Source organism: Cricetulus griseus (genome assembly GCF_003668045.3).
Source record: "Cricetulus griseus strain 17A/GY chromosome 1 unlocalized genomic scaffold, alternate assembly CriGri-PICRH-1.0 chr1_1, whole genome shotgun sequence".
Classification (NCBI taxonomy): Eukaryota; Metazoa; Chordata; class Mammalia; order Rodentia; family Cricetidae; genus Cricetulus; species Cricetulus griseus.
The window spans coordinates 15,480,993-15,503,503 of NW_023276807.1; the positions used below are offsets into that span (position 1 = coordinate 15,480,993).

General features: G+C 36.0%; 1 protein-coding gene across 2 annotated transcripts in view; it reads right to left on the bottom strand.

Annotated features, from left to right (window-relative positions):
* Window positions 1-22,511, bottom strand: part of Khdrbs2 (KH RNA binding domain containing, signal transduction associated 2) — a 409,392-nt gene that overhangs the window by 317,201 nt on the left and 69,680 nt on the right. For both annotated transcript variants that reach the window (XM_027392834.2, XM_035453236.1), the window contains exon 2: window positions 21,002-21,129. In XM_027392834.2, coding sequence (XP_027248635.1) covers window positions 21,002-21,129 — 128 coding nt within the window. The remainder of the gene's footprint in view (window positions 1-21,001; window positions 21,130-22,511) is intronic.

The window sequence follows — 22,511 nt, forward strand, 5'->3', positions numbered from 1 at the left end:
TCAGGGTTAAAAACAAGAGTCTGAGAAGTGGAGGGGAGATATGAACTCACTTACATGAAGATTGTGTTACTAGTTTTAAAGCTGTCCTGGATCAACGATTCAAATTGACAGTGCTTCAGACTTCAGTGTAGGGAACAAGTGACATCTTAAATTACTTCCCTTGAAATACACAAAATATGTCAAATTCAGTCAAAATACATAACAATTCTTTGCATCTTGAAACAGCAAAGTATGATGTGCCTACAGTGCCTCTTGCAGGGCAGGAACCCAACAGTGAACATATTCCTGCAAGCCACAAAAAGACAGTGTCTATAACTTAAATTTTCATGTATGACCCTGTAGTTATTATTATCGTAGTTACTTTGTACCCAAGTCCTATTTTTTAACTATGCTGCAGGAATTTGGAGGGGCACTAAATAAAAACAACAAATATCCAACCTTATAAAAACCAAGTTTCTTAAATAAAAAAATAATTTTGACATGGCTTATTTTTAGAACCTATGTGTATTATTTTTAATCACACATTGCTTTTGTTCTATTTTAAATTTGAACAAAAAATGTACTCTTAAGAATATTTCTCTGATGGTTACATTTAGAACTGATGTTCACTCAGTAGTTTTGAACTCAGTTCAGAGTTTATAAAAACTAGGCAGCCAGGTGCCATGCTGAATCCTTGCAGAGCAAGTCTAAATACTCGTGTTTCTTTTCAATATCAAACATAAACAGTGGCTTGAAAATATTGTCTTCCATGTCCATTAATGCCTAATTATGCATTAACTATTATGTACTAAGGGTCTGGAGTTATCATAAAGGAACTACACACTTTTATGAACTGACCTATTTTGATTTTGACTCCATCTTACCAAACAGCATTTACTCTGATTGTTTTGTAGGTACTATCTACTGTTCATTTGATAATTTCTGACTTCTGAGAGGCACATTATCTTCACTTGTAGGATGAATCCAATTAAATTCTTTTTTATGTGTATTTATGACACTTATAAAATTACAGATTTCTGTATTGTCTTTCAACAATTCTTACCTGAATATTAAATGTAAGATTGATTTTTGTTACCCATACAAATACCAAAAAATACCACTATACACTCTTGACATAGTCTCAATTATGGGAAATCATACATGTCTTCTTTCCATGTACAATCCAAATAAGTGATCATCAGAATTAGCTGTAGCAACCTCTATGTCAGCTCTTTTTCTGTAGTTGCTGCTACAGGGAACAATTTTAATAGAGCATCCTCAAGTATGCCAGACAAGCATTCTCCCTCTAATCCTGTCTTAGGACTATTTATTTATTTATTTATTTATTTATTTATTTATTTATAATTTGAGATCATAGCTAATTGAAATCATTCTACAACCCCAAATTTTCCACCTTCTTGCCTCAGCATTCAGAGCACTAGCAATTACATGCCTGAGCTACCCGGTCCATCTACAGATTTTTATCTATAAAACTATAATGAACATTCTTTTAGTGGTTATATAATTTTATATGAATGTGAAATTTCTGGTCTTAATTTCTGGGGTTATGGAAGTATATTTACATATTTAAGTATATTTACATACCATATTACTTTTTTGTTTATATATACAATTCAATGAACGGTCATATACTTATAACAAAGTCTCACTGTTATTCAGACTGACCTGTCACTCTTAGCTAGGTTGAAGCCACTCCTTTCCACTTTCAACTCCCAACAAGGTGGGATGATTGGTGTATGCCAGTCCATCTCACTTCCCCCTTTATCTTTATCCCAACATTCTACTTGACATTCTTCTGATTGGTATTTGCCTATTTTCAAAGGCAATTATTTCATGAAGTATTAGCTTGTTAGGAAACATGACAAAGAGCACAGGCGAGGTGCTTTCTTTAATAAAATGTAGGTCCAGAGTCTAGTAGTTCAAAATCAAGTCCATTTTACTCTAGGAATAAATAAAGATTAATTTCATTTTTATCAACAATATTCTTACCATTGAAGTATTTGCTAAGTTAAAGTAAAGTTTGGTTGTGGCAGTGATGAGGTTCACAATTCAGGAAATAAATCCCTGGGCCATTGCTCAAGATACTGCATGTTATTCCTCTATCATTCCAAGGGTAAAGTGACAACTGCAGAAACACCCACAATTACTGGATAGGCAGGTTCCATTAAAAACAAACGAAATCTTTCGGGCCTCTTGTAGTATTTTGGTACTTATCCCTAGCATAGGAATGGACTTTGGGAGCCCATTCTACATAGAGGGATACTTCCTCAGCCTAGACACACCTGGGAGGGCCTAGGCCCTATCCCAAAGGCTATGACAGACTCTGAAGACCCCCATGGAAGGCCTCACTCTCCCTGGGGAGCAGAAATGGTATGGGATAGGTAGGGTGTTAGTGGGGGGCAGAGGAGGAGGGGAGGGAGAGGGAACTGGGACTGACATGTAAGACAATCTTGTTTCTAATTTAAATTAAAAAATGGAGAAAAAAAACAAAACAAATAAAAAAAACCCGTATATTTAATATCAGTAACGACTGAGGTTATGAACAAGGATACTACAGTGGATTCTAGGATATTTAAGATTTAGATGAAATGAAGGTAGTCTGTGTAAGAGAAGAATAGGTGAACTAAGGGAGGGAAATCACTGTCAGAAAAATTACTGGGAATTTGGGATAATGAGGTTCACAGAGATTAAAGATCACTAAAGTTATGGAAGACATGCTTAGGAAGTAAATAGAGAAAGATGGGGAAGAAAGAAAGAGGAAATGAAGAATGAGAGGGAAAGTTCATGGCTTGTACAGGGGGAAGGATAGTGAAATACACAATGCAATTGGTAGAGAAATTCACAGATGAGTTATAAAATAAAATAATTTTGAAATAGTTACGAGAGTGAATACTAGAAAATTAAAAAAGTAAAAATTAACAGTAATGAAAAGACAAAGAATGAACATAAATTAGAGTGAAGCATTTTGCATAATTCAGTAATTCTTCCATACCAATGAGTTTGAATTATCTTCTTCCTATGATCTTCCATGGAGCAAAATGTACTGATAGGGGAGACAAACCAGATCTGGGTGTCCATCACTCCAGGGAGTTAGACAAATATACTTTTCAATTATGTTTCTGGCAGAACTTAGTTGAGTTGAGCAACGTACTCTCAATTGCAAAAAATTTTTGTAGCTAACAATTGGGCAACTTTAAAATGAAAAAATGGAATAATAAAAATTTCCATTTATGATTTTCATGATGAAACTGTGACTTCTACATAAATTCTAACTACCAAACCCCACCATTATAGTTATTGTGCTTTTCTTTCTGTCACTGTCCATTATACATAGGTCACTAAAATCACTTTCTTTAAAAGAAAACTGTCAGTTGAGACATAATTCCATATATGTACTATTCTATGCACAGACAAAGAAAGCCCCTTCATAAACCATATTTATCTCTTATTTTTGTTTTCCAAACTGATTATCATAATTAAACCTGAGAGCAATCACCATGCTCCAATAGTAAACAGTGAGTCATTTCTTCCCCTCCAGTTCTAAGTTAAGGTAGGAAAGACACAAACCTGTATATGTTTAAAAATGCTGACTTTTAAAACTTCTGAAATGTGTGTAGTGTGTAGTATATGTAGCGTGTAAAATGGTGCATGTTGGTGCATATGCACATGTGAAAGCTTCCATGTAAAGATGAGAGATCAACAGTGGTTTCTTCTTTGATTGTGTTCTACCACATATTTGAGAGACAGGCTTTCCCTGGTCCTAGATCTTGCTGGTATACAAGGCAGACTAGCCGATGACCTCCTCGGCTCCACCCCTCCCACTCCCAGCTCTAGGGTTACAGATATGAGGCATGACACCTAGCTTTTTATAATGATATTAGGGATTCAAGTATGGGTCTTCATGCTTGTAGTGGTACAAACTGAGCCATCTCCTTAGCCTCCCCAAAATAGCATTAAAATATAAAGAGGCATAATCTCATGCACATGGAAAATAAAATACATTTGAAAAATATTATCTTCACAGGCTCTTCCACTGTGTCAGAGGAGCCCTGAATTTCACTCTGTGAGTGTGTCCAGATCAATTCCCATTATAAGAGGTAGCGTTTTATGTTGAGGCCACACTTAAGCAAACATGTTGGCATTTAATTATTCAGATTTCTTACCTTTAATAATACTTACAATTTAAATAAACAAAATGATTATCACATGCCCATATGCACTTTTAGTCAAACCCTCTAATTGCATTCATTCAGAAACTGTGTTTGAATATCTACTAGTTAATATGTAAACAAAGCAGTCAAAACAAGGAGTTTAGAAGTTTGCCAAATACAGCCTAAATTTCCTGAGAATGATCAATCTTAAAGATTCAAAGACTGGAGACCATCCAATCTGAAGCAAGCAAAAGTTTCCTTGCTCCCTCTTTTGACAAATGCCATACTAAGCAGAAGATCTACCTTAAATCTGCCAAATACCAGTAAAAATGCTTAATAAGCTAGTCTTATTTTATGAATGACATTATGGCATGACTTGGAAAGTGAGAGAGAATGACACATAAGTTATTGGGCATTGGCCTTGCATTGCTTAATTTTATCTTGTTCCATTCCCTCAGACTATTTTACACTCTAAACAGGTTGCTGCTGTAACCCTTTGTAGAAGCCACATGAGAAGTCACAAAGGGAATGCTCATTAGTGACAGCATGTCACAAGAGGGATGTAGTGGTATCATGAAGAATCCAAGTTAATTCTATAAAGAGCCAGGGATCTCAAACATTTCAGTGTGCCCTGGGATAATGTGGAGGGACAGTGTCTGTAGTGAATGATGAATGCCATCATTAGGCCACTCAGTTCCCTGGAAAGACTGTATGTGTACAGATACTGATATTATCTTTTCTTTCCACCAATGGTTTCATGTGCTTCCCCTGGCATCAGTTTCAGAGGAGGTCAGGGACCAGTGACTAAGTCATTTATTTCATCACTAAACAGTTTGCATATGCAAGGATGATAAACACAGAACTCTCAGACATCATCCACTTTCAAATAAGAACAAACACACGACAGATATCCCCCACAGGTCACAGAAAAGCATGACACTCTACAGAGCAGAAGGTAGAAGGATAAATGCTAATCACAAAAAAATCAGTTCAGACACTTTATGTTAATGTTTACAGAATATATTGACTTCCTGAATAGACTCTGGAAATTAATAAAGACTATGATAACTGGATTGTCTTTGGTCCTATTTTGATTACAGCCAAAAGACAAATAAAGCAAGAGTGATGCTGTCAGTTCTTTCTAATACCATCTTTTTCTAACCATAAGACAAACTCCAATCTTTACTTTTCATCAACAAAGAGTGTGGGGGTCTCCATTTTCCTATCATCCTCTTGGCCACCAGTCCACAAGGGTAAAGAGGCAGTAGATGTGATAGAAAGCTTTGTACATGCCCAATGAGCACAAATGGAGTTAGCCCTCCTTGAGACTGCTTTCAGTGAAACAGCTCATCTTTATTCCAGAGTATAAGGACTATATAGGATTGGGGAGCCTGGGGACAAACCCCAATGTGCATGGAGTGGCACCCTCCTATAACAAGGCCTCCTATGTGGTAGCTGGGACCTGGAGCAGACCTCCTGACAAGTCTTCTAGCAGGAATCTGTACAAGGTTAAAGATAAATCAGACATCTGACTTAGAGGCAGTTTTTAGATAAGGCAAGTCCTCCAGGCCCAGGGACATTCTCCAGATAAGGGCAGGTAGAAGCAGGAAGTTTTGTTGGGGAGAAAGGGAGTTTCAATGTTGCTGAGCTATTGAGATAAGCTGTCAGACCATGGGAGACTACAACCTTGACTAGCCAACAAGGCCTTCCAACAAAAGAGAATGAGGATTTATGTGGACATGAATTAGCTGATTACCTAGGCACTGGTTCACTAATCTTTCTGAGCATAGAACTCTGCTCCAGGCTAAGAATACGGTTATAAAAATCTATCCTAATTTCAAGAGGCCCATGAGTCTTGGAGACAACCATAATGCTTTTAAAACAGTACATTATGGTAAGAACATAATGAAGGCAAATACAGTATCCATCACAACCACAGAAACAAGACCAACAAAGAAGAGAAATTGAAAAAGAAAAAGAAACAGAGATTTCTGGGTTACACATTAGAATGAGAGGTCTAGCAAGAGGTCTTGTGGTATATACACAATCCTTTTCTGCTGGTGTCAGACATAGGAAGGATACTTTGCGTCTGTCTCTATAACTTTTAAGTGGCCCAATAGCATTTCTGTTATAGCAGCAAGAAGGGACATAGAAATATTTATGGACTCAAATCCTCAAATTCTGCTTCAGACAGCTTACTGAAACTTTGGCAAAATATGTAAAGCATTTTTCCTACAACTTTAGGCATGTTTACTTAAGAATAACGTCAGAAGAAATTAGCCTTAATTTTTTATACATATCGATCTTAGATACAAGAACTTATTATACTAGGACTTACATCTTGTTAGGTAGTCAAGAGACATTAATTCTCTAATACTTTGCTAGCATAAAATGAAAATTGGACTGACAAACTGTCCTTTTCCATGCTTTATAATCACGGATGCAAATTACTCTACTCCTGACATGTTTCTTTTAAAATTTATTCAACAACAGAACCCATGTGCTATTTTCTGATTCACTGATGAATAGGGCTTGCTTTTGAAATTAATCTCCAGCAAATATGCTTAAAGTTGTAGGAAAGTAGAATGTAATTTAATTTCTCCAGCACTATATCACATAAGAAAGAACTATAACTTAACAATTACATATGAACTAAAACACATGGAAGGAAGAGGCAGCAGAGTACTAATCAAGGGACCATGTGTTAAAGTCCCTCCTAACACCAGAATAAGGAAGTAATAATCACACACACACACACACACACACACACACACACACACACACACACACACGTACCTACAAGCAATGCAGCACAATTGCAAAGTATCAGCAGACAGAGCATCCTAATACATGACCAGCCATGGTGTATAGTTCAAATAAATATCACATGTAGCTCATAAATAAAAATGTAGTATCTTAAAAACATATGAGTCAAATGTTTTTTGAAAGTGGTAAATTATGTACACAGCATATTTATAGAAAACCCAATGAAAGTTGTATTTTCAAACTGCTAGAATTTAGCAGCTGCATCTGTAACTCGATAGCTATGAATCTGAGAAGTTTATGTCACCCTTGCACCTTTGTCTGGGCATTTAACAGGATTAATAGTGATTAGCATAGGTATGTATACAGGGTTTAATGAATACAAGTTAAGCAAATAGCACCTTGACATAATACAATGAAAATTAGTAAGCATTAATTTTTATATGTAACAAAGCAAATGGAGTTGTATGTCTTCAGGAAAGACACTATTTTCTTTACTTAAGTTGATGGCTTTTCAAGAGTCAAGAGGCTAGAGTGCCCTGTAGCCTCTTCTTTTATTATTTAGCTGATCTTATAAAAAAAAAAGTACAGTAGCATATCTACTCTTATTATCCTATTTCAACATGACCTAGGCAGTCATGTTGATGGCGAGACTAGTTTGGTAGGGTTTCTCACATCTCTAAGATACAAACTTACAGCAAGTTCCCACATCCTATGGCCCTCACAATCTCTCCTCCCTATGAGTCTTAGGTGTAGGCATTGTCATATAGATGTAAAATATGCTAAAGTGGACAGTGAAAGACCATGAGGTCTCAATCCTACACAAACAACTACAGACAAACAAAGGATGCTAAGAGCAGGAATAACAGACTTCCCAGGGAAGAGAACAGTAATTGCTTATCAAATACCAAATGGGTAGCCCTGAAAAACATACATACAAGCAATGTTATGTATTTAGGAGAATATATATATATATATATATATATATATATATATATTCTCATATATATACATTAATTGCATATATATATGCAATTAATGGTGGGGAAGTCCATGGATGTGAAAGAGAGAAAGGAGAGGTACAAGGAAAGGTTTGGAGAAAAGAAAGAGGAGGGAGAAAAGATGTAATTATAACATATTTCAAAAAATCTAAGAAGTATATTAAGAATTGCTTAAACAGGACAGGCTCCAAAGCTATAAATAGAGGAACCCTGTCTTGAAACCCCCCCCCCCAAAAAAAAAAGAATGTGGAAAGAATCCCCGTTTTTAAATATTGGAGGAATTAATATTAAAATGGAAATCACACAGAAAATGATGTAGAATTTCAATAAAATACCTACCATTATTATACTTTATTGAAGTAGGAAAACAAATCCCAAAATTCATATGTAAGCACAAAATATAAAATAAGTCAAACAATCCCAAGTACAAAGAATAATGATGAATGCATCACAATCCTTACTTCAAAATAAATACAGAGTTACAAAGATGACACTAACTAACAATCTAAGCAACAGAGGAGAGGCTACCTTAAATGCCCGCCCCTGATGAGATTGATGACTAACTTATATGCCATCCTAGAGCCTTCATGCAGCAGCTGATGGAAGTAGAAGCAGACACCCACTGCTAAACACTGAACTGAACTGGAATGCAGTTGAAAAGAGGGATGAGTGATTAGCAAAGGGGTCAAGACCAGACTGGTGAAATCACTGACCTGAACAAGATGAGAGACTCTGAAGATTCCCCCATGGAAGGCCTCACCCTCCCTGGGGAGCAGAAAGAGTATGGGATAGGTAGGGTATTAGTGGGGGGCAGGGAGGAGGAGAGGGAGAGGGAACTGGGATTGACATGCAAACAATTTTGTTTCTAATTTAAAGTTTAAAAAATGAAAAAAACAATATAATGCTGCCAAATGGTACATATCCATGCAGAAGAATGAAGTCAAATTCTTATTTCACAAATGTTCAAAATCATCTACACATGAATACCAACTCTTACTACAAGAGCTAAACCTTTGAAAATACTAGAAGGAAACCTAGCAAAAATATTTGACATTGGCATAGGCAAAATTTCCCAAGTTGGGGTCCAAAGCTCAGGAAATAACAGCAAGAATTCATAAATGACAATGTATCAAATCCAAGAGTTTACAGGATAGCAAATAGAAAAAGAGACTGAAGACATAACCTACATGGTGTTTTAAAATTTTCACTAGCTATTTGTCAAGAAAAGGACTAACATCTAGACTCTAAAAACTTAAGAATATTAATTGTAAAACTAGTAGCCAAGCCCATAAATAAAAATCTGAACAAAACTTCCCAGATACTTCTCAAAGAAGGACAAATGACTAACAACTAAATAAAGAACTACTGAACATCCTTTATCATCAGAGAAATATATGTAACTCAAAACTACACTGAGATTCCATTCCATGCCAGCCAAAATGGCTTTCATAAAATGAGCAACAACAACAACAAATACTGTTTAGGTTATGGGAAAAGGAAATGAAAATTAGGCTAGGAACTACAGAAATCAATACTGTTGTTCCACAAAATATTAAAAAGAGGACATCCATAGGATCTAGCAACATCTCATCTATACTATACGTATAACTGAAGGAATCCACTTCAGCTTACTATAGAGATAGTGTACTTTTGTGTTTGCAGAGACACGATTTACATTTGTCAAGATACGGTATCAGTCCAGGTGTTTGTTCAATGATGAATAGATGTAGTGTGTGTACATAATGGAATATTGACCAACCTTAAAGAATAATATTATGCCATTTGTGAAAAAGTGGGTAGAAGCAGAGGTCATCCTTCCCTTATATATGAAACCTAGAGGGAAGATGCGTAAGTGTGGCAGAAAAGTAGAAGGTTGATTACAAGCAAGAGGAAGACAGCTAGGGGAGATGAATAGAATGCCAATGAATATGGTGAACATATGTCTTGAGAAAGTATCAAATTATAATGGGACCCACTATTCTCTACAATTAATACATAATAAGGATTTACTTGAAAAATTTGAAGAGGCAGAATGTTCATTGAAAATTCCAAAATGTTACCAGCAATGACAATAAAAAATCCATATTCAAATCATAGCCTGACTACGTTCTTTCTCTGTGGCCCACTTATGCCTTTAGCACCTACTTGCTCCGTGAAGATGACTGGCATAGATTTGTACAGGCTGCTCTGTAGCTGTCACTCACAAACTTATGAGTCTTCAGGAAAGACTGAGTTGTAATGAGTGCATGACAAGTATCCCCAGGGAACATAACTCAGACCCCAAATAAACAGATTAATATCTCAAGCCTGCTACCAGCACTTCAACATTTGGATTCTGTGAACCCAGCACGGCAAAGGCAGAGTCTTGGACCAATGGGTGGCATTGAGGCTTTGGTGAAGGCAAGGCTTACTGCTGATTATGCATGCAAATCAGGGTTTGAGGGGAAACTTGGACTGTGAAACATTATTCCATAGCTTGCTCACAGGATGAATATTAAACTACACAATTTAAGGCCATATCTCAAGGATTAGTTTCCTTCTCTTCCAAAACTTAAGTTCATTACCATAAACTACGAATGAATTGAACATCAGGGAAATAACCTGCTATCAACTGCTTCATTTAATGGAACATGCTGCAGAGTCAAATTTCAAATCCAGATTTTCTTGTATAATTCTAAGCCCGAGTAAATAATTAAATCCCTTAATATTTATTATAAACTAAAATTCCTTAGTAATACAAAATGGAATGAATTCTTGGAAGTTGACGCATGCTTCATCACAGATAGGAAATGGTTTCTTCATTTTCCATTTCACGTTGATGATTGCTAAAATAAAAGTAAGGAAATGCATGCCCTTGAAAATATCAGCTCTCAACTTCATATCACACTTTTTAAAGCACAGAAAAATAAGTAAGCAGTGTTTCAACCTTAACAGAAGATTAAATGGCATCACCCTATAATGGTGGAATAACTCTTCTACAGTATAGGCTATCTATGAAAAAGCCCAGTGCCAAGTATGTATTGCCTCTTTTTCACTTGTTACTCATGGGGTCATATAGACACTCCCCAAACAGTACATGCTACTGGCATTATTATTGACTATCCTCTGGAATTTGATGGGATGGCCTGATGGCTGAAGATGCAACTGACTCCAACAATAGAATATAGGGAAATCAGTCTGGTATGTATCTGGACACCTCATTTCATAGCTCCTGGTAGTCTGTCTATGCTTCCAGAGAGAAAAGTCTTTAACAATCTTACCCAGTTGTCAACCCTGGAAGCTAAAATAAAAGGCCTACCAAGAGAAGAAAACTAGTGTAATAGCACAAATATTATAGTGGTGACCAATCACTTTCTGAGTGAATTTAAAGCCTCCTCTACAGCATAGAACTCATGACTGGTACCACAAACTGGACCAAAACTAGTAACTGGCTAAGCCCTAGGCTCTAGAGGATAACTTTGTATTATTATTCTACTAAATGGACACATTATTAAATTCCTTCCTCAGTTCTTATCTTCCTACCCACTGAAGAGTGTACCTCTCAACTAAGAAATTCTTTTTATGGTAAATGGAAATTAACACAAAGACCTACAACTAACACATGTCCAGAGAACAAGAGACGATGGGATAGTCATCTCCAAGTAGAACATTTACATCCCACTCTCTCCCTCTAAGTATCAGGGATCATCATGGAAGAGGGGGCAGAAAGCTACAAGAACCAATTAGTGAACATGTGAGGTAAAACATCATTTGATAGACAAGACAAGGCCTGTGCATACATGAACCCCCAGCATCCGTAACTACATACACAAGTTCCAAGGAAAATCACAGCAACCAACATCTTAGGAGGGACTTAGTAAAGGCTCACAAAAACTCACCCACAATTGAGAAACTTCTGGCAACTGATAGCTGCTAGGTGAGGAAAAGTAAGTTTTGTTCAAGGATGTGGACTCTGAAAGGCTTCGCATGGTCCAGCAGATATGCTCACATCCAAGCATATAAAGGAAGTGTTAAGTAGACTCAAGGGGGTAAAAAAAAAGAAAACAAAACAAGTGAAGTCCTCACAATAAAGTGGTACTGGAGATAGGGAGGAACTGCAGGGTAAGAAATGGGATTAGGACTGATCAAATGTTATATGCATGCAATCAGTTCCCCAAAATAAAAACCGTAATTGATATAAATACTAATCTTGATGTTTGTGTTTGTTGATTTTTGTCAAAGTGTATGGAAAGAATGATCAAGCTATCCAAGCTTTCTCTTGGGAGCCTCAGTATGTCACCTGGAACTGAGCAGGGACATGAACACAGACAGTGTCATGAGCAGCACCTACTTGCTTTTTGAATAGTGTTTGGCATAAAGTCAGCTCAGTTCTGTTAAATCATGAGTGCAGTCCAAGGAATGTTCTTTGCTGCTCCTTGCCCAGTCCTCACTCCAGATGTTACTTGAAGTCCCATGGTGTGATTTTGAAGGCATCACTCAGCTACTCCTACTGACTTCATGCTAAAACAACCCTATTTGGTTCCTGGAAATCACAAAACAGATCTGTCCTGCAGCATTTGGCTACAAGAATTCCTGGTAATTTGTTTACTATTTCACTAATAGTAGCTTTAAAAAAATCTCTGGATTCATCATCTTTTTATGAATGATAACAATGGTATCTCTAAAAGGCAATAAAGCATGGGAAGTGGTGAAGCAATACCTGAAGGATCCCAGGGAGAGGCTGTGAGGCTGTGTCTGAAGCTATCAGAGAAGTCTTTATTTATTTTTTTAGTGTTTTGAGTTCTTTCTATATTCTGTTTTATTTAAAAAATTATTTTTCATTTTACATACCAACCCCAGGTCCTCCTCCCTCCCCTCCCCCATCCTCCCCTTTCTACCTCCTATCTACTCCTCAGAGGAGGTAAGACCTTCCTCAGGGAGGCAACAAATTCTACAATACCAAGTTGAGCCTCCCCATGCCCCCCCCCACACCGCCTTATCAAGGCTGAGCAGAGTAGCCCATCATAGGGAGTGGGCTCCAAAAAGCCAGTTCATGTCCTTAAGATAGATCCTGTTGCCACTCCCAGCTCCCCCCACTCGCCCCCCCCCCCCGACACACACACACAACAAATCAAGTCACAGAACTGTTACCACATTCAGAGGATCTAGTTCACTCCCATGCATGTCCCCAAACAGGTTACCCAGAAGGTTCCATAGTTAGTGAGTTCCCTCTAGCTCAGGTCAACTGTCTCTGTGTTTTTCCCCATGGTAGTCTTGACCTCCTTTGTGCATATGGTCCCTCGTCTCTCTCTCCAGGTGCTATCTCAGGAGGAGCTAGGTCAAGGGAACAGAGAGCTAGGAAGGGGGTTTAATCTCCTTAGCTCCAGTTGCAGTAAGTATATTCAAATGAGGGTTTCAACCAAGGTTAGTTACTCATACACAAAGATAACAGCTAAGAGAGAGTCCTGGCTGAAAATAGAAATTAGGAAACAACCAGAAAATCCTCACACTGACAATCACGACAGGAAGTGATACTGTCATTGTCAGGAATCAGTACAATCAGAGGGATGCAGGTCAAGGCCACAAGGCTTCTGTTTACCCCCTTTGTAAGAATAAGACAATTACTTTGGATCTGTGTGAAACTTCCTGGACACAGTGAAGTATGAGTCATTTGATTCTATCCTACACAGAAACTACTGCTTTTTCTTTAATTCAACACTATTTAGATGATCAAAAATGAAATTCCCCTATTACTTCTTAAAAAATGCATAGTACTATTATTCTCAGGTCCATCTTTCATTAATTATAAAAATACTTAAGTTCAAATAAGTCATTAGCAAGGATGAATATATGGTAATAATAAAGGAGCTAGGGCTCCATAATCTTTCTATTTTCCTGAACATTCGGCTGCAAGGAAACAAATCCCTTCAGAATTTCAACGTACCTAACGGGCTCATTCTTTCTCACAGATGTGAAATAGGATCACAGCAGTTTTCAGTCTAGTTAGAAAATATTGTTTGGCAGCAGAATACTGAATGTTAATTTAATGCATTTCGAATACGATTTCCAAAGAACAGTAAAAACAACACTATATTCTAAAAATAAATAAATAAGTAAAAGGGTCCTGGCTACACTATGGATCTAACCACAACTGATTTCTCAGTGCAGAGTCAGTGTTTGTACAAATATTTTGAGAATTTTAAGTCGTCATGACACAAAGGTAAAAAGCATTGAACCTGTGGAATGTACCTTAAGTCATATCAAACTATGTGTTTATATTTTTATCAGCTGACGACTTATCTTGATTATTTTGTAAAGCACTTGATTTCCCTGTGCCATCTTCATAAAGCCATGCCACTCACTTAGTTCAGAATCAGTCCACTGCCCTCTCCCATCTCCTCCCAGCTTCTGCTTGCTCCTGTCCTCTCCCCAATGAGCCTTCTGCTTTCACATTTGCTATGCTTGTAGTTAATATTTTACTTAGCATACAAAATAATGTTTCATTATGGCATTTTCAAACACATATATATTCAACATCTATTGCTCAGATCAACTCCCTCTTCTCCTTCAGTCTTGCCTTCATTTCCCCCAACAGGGTGCATTCTAATATCAGGCTATCTGCATGCATGTGGATACATGGATAGGTAGGTAAGTTCTACACATGAGAGAAAATAGATATTATATTTCCTACCTACTATTCTCTCTTGTTCCTCCTGCCTTCTCTCCCTCTCCTTATGGCCTCTCTCTTCTTCCTCATATTATCCCTTCTATTTTCATCTCTCTTCACATTGATAATGTCATAAAATACCTATCTATGTCTGTCTGTCTATCTGTCTATCTAATCTAATCTATCACCACTGAGTCACTCATAAAAAACTTTGTGTTTTTTTTATAATCCAATGGCAAAAACTATTCAAAGCTTCAACATTTGTTATATAATTCTGTAGTCATTTAACTAATATCCAGATGACTGCAGAGTGTGAAGACATCACCGTTGTCTTCATAGTACTAATAAGTAAAAGAAACCAGTGTCTGGGATATCAGGCACTAGTCACAAGAGCATCTCAAACACAGCTATCAGACAGAAATGTAAGAAGTAAGCAATATGTCCATCAGGACTATGTATTTATGTGTTTTAAGATGAAATAAAACCGACATGTCAGAAGTCTGTACCTATAAAGCACAATAAGGTTTACAGTAACTTCTGAGAGTTTCAATATGTGAAGACTATCCAATATCTAATTTGCATTTTCAAAGATCCCAATCTCTATTTCAACATAACTGAGATGTAAAGAGTAGAGTTTTACAGTTGCATTCATGAAACCCATCACTGGTCCCCTTTAATGATAGTGAAGCCAAAACTGGCACAGGTGTCTACAATTCAAAGCTTTATTGTTGTCCCCTTATAGTGTGTGTTCCTCACCCCTCTTTACATTCTTAAATATGACTTGAAGATTTTTTTCTAGACAGAAAGCATCTACATGAAACATAAAACAGTTAAAAATTTATCAAGTTTCAAAGACGCATGTAGTAGTAAATTTTTCTTTACCAAAAAGACTTGTCAGTAAAAACTACATCATCCTAACTTACCTCACTCTTTCTCCCTACCATGCATGCCAAGCATTAATTAATATGCTAATGTTCAGTCTCAGTCTCTGGGTCCCTCTCTCCCTTGATCTCCCCATCTTCTCTTCCCAACCCTGTCTCTCCTTTTCTTTTTCTCATCAACTGTCCAATCATGACCTTATTTTATATTCTCATTTCTTTTTCATAACTTAGCTCTATATTTTAAGGGAAATTGTTTTAAAAATTGGCTTAATTTTTATATACATTAACACAGTCCCCAGCATTTATGTACCCATCATAAAGTAAGATATATTAGGAAGATTGTTTAATATTCTGCAGAAATCCATCTTTTTCATATTCAGAGTTATGAGATGAATGCCAAATGTCTAATGTAGTTCTAACAAATATCTCTCGAATGACTGAATGAATTAATTGAAATTAATATTCTGAAGGATGATGTACAGGCTATGAAAGCTCTTCTGTAAAAGGTCAAATAATGTTCAATATACTGTACTTAGTAAAAATGGGTGATTAGGTAATAAAATCATAATATAATATTCAATGATGAGTTGAAAGCGATTCCTGAGTTAACCTTTTAACTTAATATTAAATAGGAAATTTGATTAGGTAACATAATTGATTAGGTAGGCATGAGAGTCAAGTAAATTTTCCACTAGAATTATTTTACTCTTGTAGGTGGACTCGGTGGCAAGATTAGAGCAGGTGTGAGGTTACAATGGCATCAGCAGGACGATCTCTTTTCTTAGTGTCTGTGGTGACTGCTACCTGGACAGAATTTGCAGAAATTCTGTAAGATGCAGGATGATCTGGGGACCTATATTCCAGCCTTGTTTCATAGAAACTGTGTTTACAAAAGCAGGAATACCACAGGACAGATTGACCTGCGTGTAGTCAGCAAATATTTAGTGTTTAGGCACTTCCACATAATTAAAATAAAAGACTGACTGAGCAGAACAACAACATGCCATCTTGCTCCATATATAAAAGGAAGGGGACTTTTATGCAGTAAATAAGAAAAGTACAAAATATATTGAAAGCTGATGCACACTGTGGAAAAAGAAAAGTTAGAGAAGGTGAGGGTTACTGTGAGTGTCAAGGCAAGGACAGACTGAGGCTTCTGTATTACAGAAAGTCCCTTTTTTCGGAGCAAAACGGAGAAGCACTGGAGCTGTTCTGCGTGTTCTTAATATGGAAAGGAAAGGTACAATCTGACCCATGTCTGCTATGAAGAGACTGTAAAGGCTACTGTAGAAATAAGAACACAAAAGAGGCTACTGCCATTAGAAATTTGAGAGAAATTAATGACAGAGGACAATGTCATGGGTCCAGCAGGTTCTGTTTGTCCAACTCATTTATATTTATGAAGGTGCACATGAAAATTACATTTATTCATTTCTATAATCCGTGGGATTAAATGCACTTATAAGGGTGTGACATTGTCAGTGATTGGGTTCTATGATGCTGTTCTCTCGTACAGATGAAATTTTATCCATTAAACAACAGTTCTTCCCTACTCCACAAGTATCTGGGATTAAATTAAGTAGAAAAGAGAGTAACAAATCTTACAACTATACTTGTATTTTCCTTGTTTATTTATCATTATTGAAGCATTATTCAATTCTTCATCGATCTAAAAGTTATTATCTACCAACTTAAGTTGCAAGATTTCCTCAATCGTTCTTACAGAATGGTAAAAAATAACAACAAATAAAAAACAAAACCTCCATCTGTAGTAGTTTATCAGAGACTGTCTTCATTTTAGCTACTATTTTGGGGGTAGGAGTTCACTTACTATAATATTCTTAAGATTCTTGGTTGGCACTAGTTTTTGTTGTCACGAAAGTTGATTTTTAATGATTGCTGTCCCCTAAACTCATAAACTCTTTATTTAAATATTATATCTACATATTTTAAAAAACAGAAAATGCTCTAGTTTCCCATTTGATGAAAGTCTTCATTTTTCCCCAAATTTTTATTTGATTTGATGAATTTGAAGTCAAATTTCTGAGTATTATCTGATAGGGTGTGCTAAATTTATAGTGAAAGAACCTCCCAGGTCTAAGCAGTTACCCACACAGGTACAGAAAGAAATGTTCATTCAAGAATTAGTATGGTTTGAAGAAAATGTCACCAAAGGCTCATATATTTGATAGTTTGGTCAGTCCCAGGTTGGGGAAAATGGTTAGGAAGGATTAAGATGGGCACCTTGTTAGAGTTGATGTGCTACTTGGGGAAGGCTTTGAGGTTTCAAAAGCCCACAAAATTTCTAGCCTACCCCACTCTTTTCTGCTACATGGTTGTGTCTCAATGCCAGATCTCAGGCTCTGCTCCAGCACTATGTCTGCCTACTAGCCTGCCTGCCGGCCTGCCTGGCTGTTGTCATTCTCCCTGCCATATTAGCCATGCATTCTAACCCTTTGACACCCTAAACCCAAGTAAACTCTTTCTTTTATAATATACTTTGGTCATGGTGTTTTATCACAGCAACAGAATGACATCCTGGTTTTTCCTGATGTACCCAAACATGTACACATGTGCCTCCTCCAAAACACACACGCAGAGGAAATCTAGTCTCTATTTTAAAAAAGTTCTCTGATGTTATTGAAAACATATAGACAATAAGAATTTATTACAGTAGGGACTAGAAAAATGGCTCAGAATTTAAGAGCACTGGTTGCTCTTACAGAGGATCTAGGTTCAATTCCCAGTAAACCACAGCTGTTCAAAACTGTCTGTAATTCCAATTCCAGGGGATCTGACACCTTCACACAAATATACATAAAATAAGGTTAAATAATTATTTTTAAAAAGAAGTTATTACAGGGAACTTTTCTTGTGGAGAAGGCAATGAAAATGCAATCTCATTTCTTTTGCAAGATTCCTAAATACACTTATATAAATCTGTCACCAAAATATTAAAAACTGTCTGTTAAAATTATCTGATAACATGGCCTATTTTCCCTAAATTAAATCAATAAAAATAAAACGCTAGAGCTAGATAAGTCATTATTAGAATGCTTCAACAGCATTCTTATACTTTCTATAATTTAAGATATTAAACTTCTTTCAATTCCTTGTAGTATTCAACTAAGTCAGCAAATGAGCTTGAAGTTGGAGACTAATTGAAACAAAATCTATCTGAGAAAGGTCATCTAGTGAAGTCATGATAAGGTCATTTCCCCTAAGAATTCCCACAGTTCTTTATTGCCCTTTGTTTGAAAGGACTGTGTCATCAACACCTTAATTACTGGTGCAAACAGACAGCAGGCATCAAGGGGAGAGGAGAGTCTCAGAGAGCCTTGCATAAAGCAGGGCATTCTGGAGAGCCCATCCACAAAGGATGAGTCACATTTTAATATCTAAGATTAAATTTTACAGCCATGTCCCTGCTCAGTGTTTCACAGCAACCCAAAGCATCATAAGTAAGCTCACGAATGTATATCAGTGAAAGTTCAATGGTTAAAATGAAATTTTTCTGATATTCTGTGAGAAGGGTCAATAAGTACTCAAGGGGAATCGATACATTGTAATAAATATAGAGAACGTTGAAAAGATTATAGAAAATAATGAGACAGGACGAGTTTTGGAAATATGATTTTATCATTGAATTGTAAAACCCAAATAAGGTAACAATGATAGGTGACTAAACGAGATAGGGTTGGTTAGATAGCCCCTTTCATGGTATTCTCTTTTGATAAAGGGATCTAGATTTCTCATCTGTGTGGTCAATAAATGGAATAGATATTGACAGAAAATATTAAAAGTGCTAGCAGGCTATTCAGCAATTAAAAAGACTGGGGGTTTTCTGAAGTATGAGTTGTCATGAGACTATTTTATACAGTACTATCATTAGTGTTATCATCTGTCAAATTCTTCTACATTGTGCATGAGAAGTAACACAAATGCATAAATAAGCATAATCAGTGAAATTAAAAAATATAACTATTCAAAAAGGAAAGAAAATATGTACTAAAATCTCCATCACTAACAAAAAATATTGTTTTAAAAATCCACAATATTCCAGTTTTCTGATCTATAGCATAAATGTCACATATTTTGTGGCATTCCAACACTAGCCCTAGTTTAAACAATCTGATTACAAACACCACCTAAGTAAAAAGAATTTCCAAACTTATGTGGTTTGAAAATCTTCACATTAATTAGGAAATGATAAAGAGCTCATAAAAATGTGATGGTACATATTATGCTTGTTTTAATAGTTGATATGGACACATACTCAGCACTAACAATACAAACAATTAAAATTAACAATGCATACATTCATGTCTCCGAATGTTTTTCATGTTGTCACTGACATTGGGCCAGAGGTGAAAGAGAAACTTTTCATTGTCATGCTTTCACAAAGCCAGAATGAGAAGCGTCATTCCAAGAGACAGTATGTAGTTATGCCGTATTTACTTGTACATTAATGAAAGAACCCTCCATTTGAAAATATAATCAGTTAATAAAAACTACCAATTCTTCCTTCATAGTCTGTTTCTATCATAATCAATTGCTATGCAACAAACCCTTTATGCACTTTCATCTGATGGTCCAACTTGATATTCACATTCACAAAAATCAAATAAAATTTATTTAAAAAACATATTCCCACGGACCATGCACTTCTTACAACAGACTAAGTCTGGTTTAATAAAATAAAACCAAAACTTCCTTGCGCCTTAAAAATATCATCTGAAAGCTAAATTTTCGGTTTTCTGATATAATAGCTTTTTCCATATTTTAGGTGATTGTAAACAAAGTGTTTGACTTAATTATATTTAATATAGTTTATCACATTAAAAGGCAATTGGTAAACTATAGCATTCATTTCTGTTGTCTTTATTTATTAAGATAATTACATGATCCTTGCCTAAGATTCACTCATTAGAAAGTATATCATCAGCTTGATTTATTTGAACTATTTTTAGATTTTTCCCTTTTTATCCACTGAAAATAATTAATATTGCCTGTGAAACCATATTAATGAAGCTACATTGTATTATAACCAATCATTTATATTACACTGTTGTATACACTGGAAACTATCATAATTAGTTTTCAAATGGATTATAGAAGACAAGAATGTAAAAACCAAGAGACCAGTAACACACTGTTTCCTGGATATAACAATTCTCTAGAGATTAGCTAATGCTGTGTATTTTCTATTCTCTTTTAAAATAGGAATATATATATTTGAAATATATATACATATTCCAAAAAAACTTAATAACGTAGTGTGCATAATTGGACAAATTGGTAGGTCACTTCTATGATGAATAAATGATTAAAACATATTATAATGCTTTCCATATCCAAAATAAAAATGCACGAGGCTTCAGCTGGAAATAATGCTTATCACTGTACTTTCAGTTTTTCTTCCTGCATTGTTACTATGTATTTACATATATTCATATAGCAAATGGTTACATGTTTATCTCACAAGAGGCTATGAAGAACAACACAGTTATCGCTTTTGAGCAGACACACTGAGAACAAAGTAGAGGCTACATGCAGTACCTTTGGGTATTGTTTAACAGGAATCAATACTCTTTCAGAAAGCTTTATGTTTTTGTTGCTGATGACATCAAGATACTTCTTTTCTTCATCTTCCTTTTTTCCATCTGAACCTTGAAATTTCTCAATTTCTGAAAAATACAAAATCAGATACCAAAATAAGAGAAATGAAAAGTAGGTCACCATAGTATGATGATTGTTCCTACTCTTCCACATAAAGTTTGGACAGTTTTGATAAAGGCTGAAACTGCACTGTGCAAACATCTATGTAAATACTACTCCAAGGCAACCTCTGTGAACAGTAACTAAAAGGTGATATTGCAACATGACAGCAGCTGCTGTGGACAAAAGGATGCACTGGTCTGCTGTATGTAGCATCCACTAAACTACAAGAAAACTATGTCCTCTGACCACTTAAAACATTACACAAACAGTTGTCTTGGGAACAGGGACTAGAGCAAAGCATATCTTAAGTTTAGACTATTTTGATTTTTCTTAGAATTATTCTTAAGAAAATAAAATATTTAAAAATAGTAACCACCCAGTTCCCTAAAATATATCAAAAACAAATTATATATTTTTATATTATAAACAATCTGAAAATCAATCTTAAAAGGGTCCTACAAAGTATAAAGATTGCTATTAGTAAATGTTAAGCAAAATGAGTATTTTGCCCTTAAGAGTGTTCCAAAGAAGTTATTCTAAATATAATTATACAATTTATTCATTCTTTCATTTTAATATTTTCATTAAAATGTTAATCTCTACTATGCTTCCCAGAGATAGAATAGAAAATCAAAGGCCCTGGTTTCATAGAATATGCATCCTAGTGAGGAAAACAAACAAATACATAAATATGTGGGAAGAGAAAATACACACCACAAAACTACTAAAGGTATCAAGAGTAGAATCAAGGGACTCAGTCTGTGCTGACAACTTGTTAGAGTGAGTCAGTCCAGCTCCTGTATGTTAAAGAAGAGTAGGACATGGGGAGACAAGAAATACTAGCAGCTGAGCAAAGCTCAAGGAGTTTGATGTGAGTGTATAGGGCAGAACTAAGATCCTGCAGGACAGGAGATGATTTCTGAATTTGTGTGTGTGTGTGTGTGTGTGTGTGTGTGTGTGTGTGTGTGTGTGAATGTAAGTAGAAGCCAGCCTCATCAGTGCAGGGCTTACAAGGCTCAGTGATTTACATTCATTTAGCTGAGAAGTGATGCTGAGGCTGGATTAACAGGGCAGGAAATAGATGGTAAGGCAAAGGTCTAATTGAAGCTGGAGTCTTTCCATACAAGTGGTCATGGGAAAGAGATGTATTTGGGATGTAGAAAAGCTGTTGTCACTATTTTTTGTCAGTTATCATCACAATATCATCTGTAAATAATTATTTTCTTGCTTTTTGCCATTTCATTGTCCTCCAACACCAATTAGTGTGGTTATGAAGGGGAATGTTTCTTACTTTTGTTACAGATGCATCAAAACCTTCTGTCCATAGTGGTGTGTGGAGTGAAAAAGG